The sequence below is a fragment of the Hakea prostrata genome, chromosome 2 (assembly GCF_041222555.1).
Source record: "Hakea prostrata isolate BN-2017 chromosome 2, UWA_Hpros_2, whole genome shotgun sequence".
Taxonomy (NCBI): Eukaryota; Viridiplantae; Streptophyta; class Magnoliopsida; order Proteales; family Proteaceae; genus Hakea; species Hakea prostrata.
The window spans coordinates 57482784-57489053 of record NC_142601.1 but is presented as its reverse complement, the minus strand read 5'-3'; the positions used below and the strand labels follow the sequence as shown (position 1 = coordinate 57489053).

The 6270-nt window shown below is 37.3% G+C and overlaps 1 protein-coding gene across 1 annotated transcript; it reads right to left on the bottom strand.

Annotated features, from left to right (window-relative positions):
• Nucleotides 1-2177: 2177 nt before the first annotated feature.
• On the bottom strand, nt 2178-3419 carry LOC149025168 (HSP20-like chaperones superfamily protein). Its single transcript, XM_089143083.1, has 2 exons — nt 3030-3419; nt 2178-2929 (listed from the first exon to the last, which is right to left on the bottom strand). The coding sequence occupies exons 1-2, from the start codon at nt 3346-3348 to the stop codon at nt 2514-2516; spliced, it is 735 nt and encodes a 244-aa protein (XP_088999209.1). The 5' UTR covers nt 3349-3419; the 3' UTR covers nt 2178-2513.
• Between the last annotated feature and the right edge of the window lie 2851 nt (nt 3420-6270).

The following is a 6270-nucleotide window of genomic DNA, read 5'->3' as shown; positions in this document are numbered from 1 at the left end:
GAAATGATGGCACATTAATCATACACATAAAGAAATCCCAAAACCCTATTATCGTGGCTTAATTAATTAGTAAGGAATGCAATCATTTCAGGATATGATATGGTCCCATCACTTGAAATTTCAAGCCTAGTTTTGGTTTTCAGGGACTCTTCTACATCCATCTGCAAAAGAAAGTTCATTTGATGGTTGGACTGAAATATCTCAAAGGCTATGAAGAATGAGGGAAACTTTACTCTTTCTCTTCTTGGGTGATGTTTGGGAGATTCATTGCAAATCTGGCCTCTATGGCTTTAGTAGAATTCCAGGAATGTTAGGGTTTAGAGCAATCAATCACGCATAAATTGAATAGAAAATAAAGAAAGAATAGGAGACACGGATTTTACCTTAGTTCACCTCAATGTGAAGTTCACTATATTCGATATTCTGTTACAAGAGAATATATATAAGTGCTTAAAAATGCTAAGCGGGACCTCGTGTCTGTCTGCAATACAATGTGAAGCATGAAGCGATACTCAACAAGGAAGCATCCAAGCCCACCATTCACAGGACCTAACAGAACCAAGGACCACTAGCAGTTTTCAATAAGAAAAAGCCTGTAGTGTCACAAGATGGTAGTTACTTAGACTAGTGGGCTAGAAGGGCTAAAGTTGATGGAACAAAGTAGATCAAGTTTTTTAACCTATCTTATATTAGATTAATCCAATAAAGTGGCCATACACTAAATTGGCTCTTATTAGGCACCTATGACACTATGTTTTCACCCTACTTCAAGTAACTTGTGTCTTAGGTTGTCACTTCTAGACTTCGAACACTTGACGTGGTGTTTGCTCTGATACCAAATGTTAGGTACTTACTAGTGTTTAAAAAGCTATAAAGCTGATGGAACGAGTTAAGTCAAGCCTGTTAACCTATCCCTGGGTTAATATAAGGTCCCATTAAGGCTTAAGCACATAACACAAACCCATTGGAAATGCCCACCCCTGAGTTAGTATAAGGTTAACCGTGATGCTTCTTTCCAAGAAGGAAAAAGGGGTTTGGGCTTGATTATTTGTAATCATGGGGGACAAATTATTTTGGCAACATTGGACTCAGCAATCTTTAGTCCACTTATGGATGGAGCCGTGGCAGTGAGGTTGGCGATTCTGCATGCCCTCAGGGAAGAGTTGCAAAAGGTGTTTGTGGAATATAACTGTAAGAGTTAGTCAATTTCCTTTCTCAACCCTACAATCCACCCCATCATCTTGTGCCATACTTCATAGATTGTAAAAATTAGTTTCATTCCTAAGCAGACCAATGAAATTGCAAATTCTCTAGTCTGGAAGGCCAATCATTTGTGAGCACAAGTGACTGCTCCAATTTCACTCATTGGCTGACCTCTCTCATCTTATCATCCTCGGTGTCCTTGCTCTAATGAATTTGTTTATCAAAAAAGGAAAATAAAAGAATTTAGCCTAAATCAATGGAAATGCACATAAAAGCTCCATATAAAACTATCATATATGTGAACTGTTTTCAGCCTTCTTTCGTTTTCAAAACGTCGAAAAACGTTAAAATGGATTAATTTTTTTGTTTTCGAGAAACAAACCTGTCCAATTTTCGTATTTTCCAAGGCTTTTTGAAGAACAACTTTGACTTGTTTTGTCAAGCGTCCTCAAAAATTACGCTCAAACTACCATTCTTTGAATAAAAAAAATAAAACCTTAAAATTAATTCTTGCAAAAGAACACCTTCTTAAGAAGAAAAAAATGCATTACGCATTACGAAACGTGCACTTAGACCCCTTTGATAACCCAATTAAACGCAGTTTTTGGTAATTTTTACTTTGGAAAAAAATTGGGAATGTTCTGTTTCAGCTAATTTTTTAAATCCAAGCTGAAATTGATGAAAAATTTTACCGAAATAGTTTTGAAGTAACAACTATCTATCATTGCATCTTTGATGCTGAGTTTCGAAATATTAGATGCTATGTAAGTGATTTAAGTGAGAGTTTATAGAGGGTTGTTCATGAAATTTTAATGTTCTAAATATAAGATATGAACAAAAATTTCCCAATAAGTGTGATGACCAGGGATCAACTGATTCAGTACTTCCAAGCTTAAACCAGCATGAAATTTTCTTAGTGGGATATTCAATACTAATTCATTGCCAAACCCCTAAGCCTAGAAGTGGTTTAGTTTATAAAAGTTAGATTACCAAAGGAAGAAACCTATTCCAGGCTTAGAAATTTCCCAGTGGGCTTGGGCTCATCAAGCCAAAACAATCATTTTTGCTATCAAAACACTCAATTGACATCCCCTTGCATGTCCTGAAAGAGAAACTAACCATCTTGCATGCCATTGCTTTGCATTGAAAAGGCAAATCGTGCACAAAAGCTTCAATTGGCACACAGAGACCAAAGGAACTTTATTTGTGGTTGATGGGCATCAAACATCACACACACCCCAGCTTCAGCAGGTAAACAAGAATAAAAGATATGAAGATAGAAGAGAAGTGTAGCCAGACAACTTGACCCGTTAGTGAATCTGCACTTCTTTCACGTCCTTCTTGGGCTGCTCTGTTCTGGGTATGGTAATGGTTAACACACCATGCTTCATATCAGCTTTAATTTCATCAACCTTAGCATCCTCAGGCAAGAGGATGCTAGTGTTGTAGTACCCATAATTTGCAGAAGACACTTGTACTTCATCATCTGAGACTTCTTCTTTTTCTTCCTTGTGCTCTCCTTTGATCACCAAGAACCCATCCTCAACTGTGATCTTCACGTCTTCTTTAGACAGCCCTGGCAGTTCATATCGCAATCTGTAGGCATCATCGTCTTCCTTTACTCTTCCAAGGAGTCCAGAGGGTGACCAGTTCTTGAATAGCCTGTTCAGGTTGTCTGTTGCTTCTAATAGTGCATTCTCAAGCCCAGATGGGAGCGAGAACAACTCTGAAAATTGAACCAACAAAATTACAGAAAAATTAGAATCTATATATCAGAGAGCGTGATCATCAATAAGTAATCTAAGTCTCCTGCTTCTAGAGCTCACCATTAAGAGAGAAAGGCATGAGGTCACGATTGTCGTTCCTCCAGAGGCCTCTTCTCCATGGTCCTTTTCTGCGCCTGAAAGGGAAGAGCCTGGATTTCCTGCTACTACCTCCTTCAGTGACTGCAACATCTCGGCTTTGGGAGGATTTTTCGTCAGAAATCTTTTCAGTCTCAGTAGTAGAGAACCTTCTCAATAGTTCAGAGCCCCAACGCTTCTGTTGTGGCACAACCATTCCTCTGTTTCCCATTCGTGAGTTAAACAGAGAAGAGGAAGAAACCCTTTGCTGCAAATTGCTCAAAGCTAGACGAGCTAAAGCCATTTTTCTCTGATTTTCCTTCTCTTTCTTACTTAGCAAAGAAAACAAAACCCTTAAAACAGGTAACACGGAGAGAAGTGTGCCAAGTGTAGTAAGAGGAAGGAAGAGGAGAGAGCATTTAAAGACATGAGAAGCGAAAAAGAGTCTTCTGTGAGTAAATCCTTCAAGTGGGTCAGGAAGGTGGGAGAAGCATCCAAGAGCTTCTGGGTGGAGAGAAGACAGGATTAATATGTGGAAGCCTCTCGAAACCGGGAGAGGAGGGGAGGTGAAAAGTAATCCTTGTTTGTGACAGAATTAAAACAAGAGTGTTCGAGAGGATGCTCGGTAGCGTATCTCCCATATTCTTCATGCGATCGAAGGCATCAGCTCCCCATTGGCTTATTAAAGGGGTGGAGGGATCTAGAACTTCACAGCTGCACAGCTCTGTGTTGTATACGGTCGAGATTTTGTAGATTTTGCAAGCAGTCATAACATAAGCAAACGCTAAAATCATTATAAGAGTTTAAAAATCCTATAAGAATGTGAAGCATTTTATTTCCACCCATATCTGCTTCCAAAGATTTAATACAGCTTTAAAAAAAATTCGATGTGAAAGAAAAATCATTTATTATAGAGATTTGTAGAAATAAGTGCATGGAATACCTATGAATTATTTGATGATTCATTGTACAAGGAGAGGTCATGAATGGAAGCTTATGGGAATACCTATAGATTATTTGGTGGTTCATTTATCAAGGAGATAATGAATGGAAGGTTATGAGATATTTTCATTTCTCAAAGGTCTTCTCAATTCCCTAACATAGTTCTTAGTGGAGTGAAAATGGGACTCTTTATTTCTCAAAACTTAATTCATTAAGTTTGGTAGTAAATGACGATGACTCTTCGTTTTGTCAAGAAACAAATGTTTCTTTTATACATGGGGATCCCCTTGATGTTAACTAGTTTATTTTGGGTTTTTTTTCCTTTATTGTGTTTTAAGAGTTTTTCCAATGAGTCTTGAGAATCTTCATGGTGTCGGGTGGTTCTTGTTAATGGTTGATTGAAGAAGATTAATTAAAGTTCTTCCATTGACAAATTAAAAGTTTTGAGTTTATTCTTTCTTTCAGTTTTAGAGGCTTGCTAAAGTTTTTTGAGATTCTTGTTATTTTTTGGTATTCCAGTGATAAAAAGAAGGCACTTAACAAATTCGTCATAGTGGTCTACTTTGTATTAAGTATTCTGTTGTTCGTCATTGTATCTTGGGAGACAGACGTCCGTTGAATCCTCAAGCACACTGTGGAGGAGACGAACCTGTTTTAAGGAAAGTGTCTGACGCGCCTCGACGTTTTTCCTTTATTCTTTTTTTTTTTTCGGTTCAGGTTCTGTTTACATGTCTTTCCAATTCTTCTTTTAATTCTTTATTCCCATGATTATATCTCAATTTTGGCTAACGTCAACTTCTTAAATGACATCACTTTAGTCTCCCATTTTGTCTTATTTTAAGAGATATTTTAAGGCTATGTCAGGATTAGGGGTGTCAAAACCTAACCCGAACCGTTAAAACCTGACTGAACCGACCCGTTATAGCCCAAACCGGCCCACACCGAAGCTTAATGGGCTGAACAACCTCAGCCCGCAATGGTTCGGGCTAGCCCGTGTGTGGCCCGCTAGCCCAAACCGTTTGACCCGAAATCGAACCAAAGTCGAACCAACCCGTTAAACCCGTTATAAATATATAAAATAAAATAAATTTAAATGTAAAAGACAAGAAAACCCCCAAGTTTCTATTTGTTTTCTTAATTGTGTTACTTTGGAATATGCAAACAACAAGCCTATCAAAGCCTTCATCATTTGGAAGACTGGCTTAGTAAATATTTAGCAAGTGTATTATCATTTGAAAATCTTTTAATGTTTTATTTTGATCTATTTTTACAAGCGTCAAGAAGGGAAAGGAGAATAAACAAATACAACCCACTAAAATTCATCAAGATGCTAGCTTTCTTTTGTATATTAGTTCTATAATTTTTACTTCTTTGTAGAAAAAAAATTTTGGTTTTGAACACCCAACACAAGAGATTTAAAGAGAACTTAATGCTTATATGTGTTTACATGCTCTTGATAAATTCCACACATCAACAAAGTACTCAAAACATAGCGCTAGTAAACCCGAACCCAAACCGTTAGTAAACCAATTATAAACCGTTAGTCAACCCGAACCCAAACTGCATCGGCCCGAAACCGTTATTTTCTTAATGGGCCATGTTTGGGCTGAGTGTTTTTCAGCCCGAAACCGTTAGGCCCAGCCCGAAACCGGCCCAACCCGAACCGTTGACACCCCTAGTCAGGATATTGATGTATATAATTTTCTTTTAATTTCAAGAATGTCTAATACTCTAGCAAACACCTTGGCTAAGGAGGACCTGGTCAATGCCAAGTTTGACTATTTCACCAGTTTCCTCTCGCTGACTGGTTAACATTTATGAGATGAACAAATCAGAAAAACAATTTTTTTTGAAACTGTTACTAGTGCCTATTTCTTGAAACAACTAAAACAAATTTATTTATCTCATAGATGGTGTATGGAAATAAATCAAACTTAGCAATTTTAATTGAAATTAAACAAGCATCGAACCAGTTTTGTGAGTTAAAATGAAATAACCCCGAGGTAACTTCTTAGTTCTTAAACTTTTTAAGTGTTCTCTTGACCCAAAAAAAATAAATAAATAAAAAATAAAAAACTTTTTAAGTGTTCTGCTTGGTTCTTAAAACTTATTACTGCGCATCCACCCCCATCAAAAACTTATAATCTAACAACTCAGTAATTCCAAATTCTTATGCTGATGTGGCACATAATCCACTTCACTTTATCCTCAAAGCAGCACTCGGCTTAGCAGTTTCAAAACCTTGCTCACACCGAGGAAGGAAACAAAAAAAATATGCAACCAA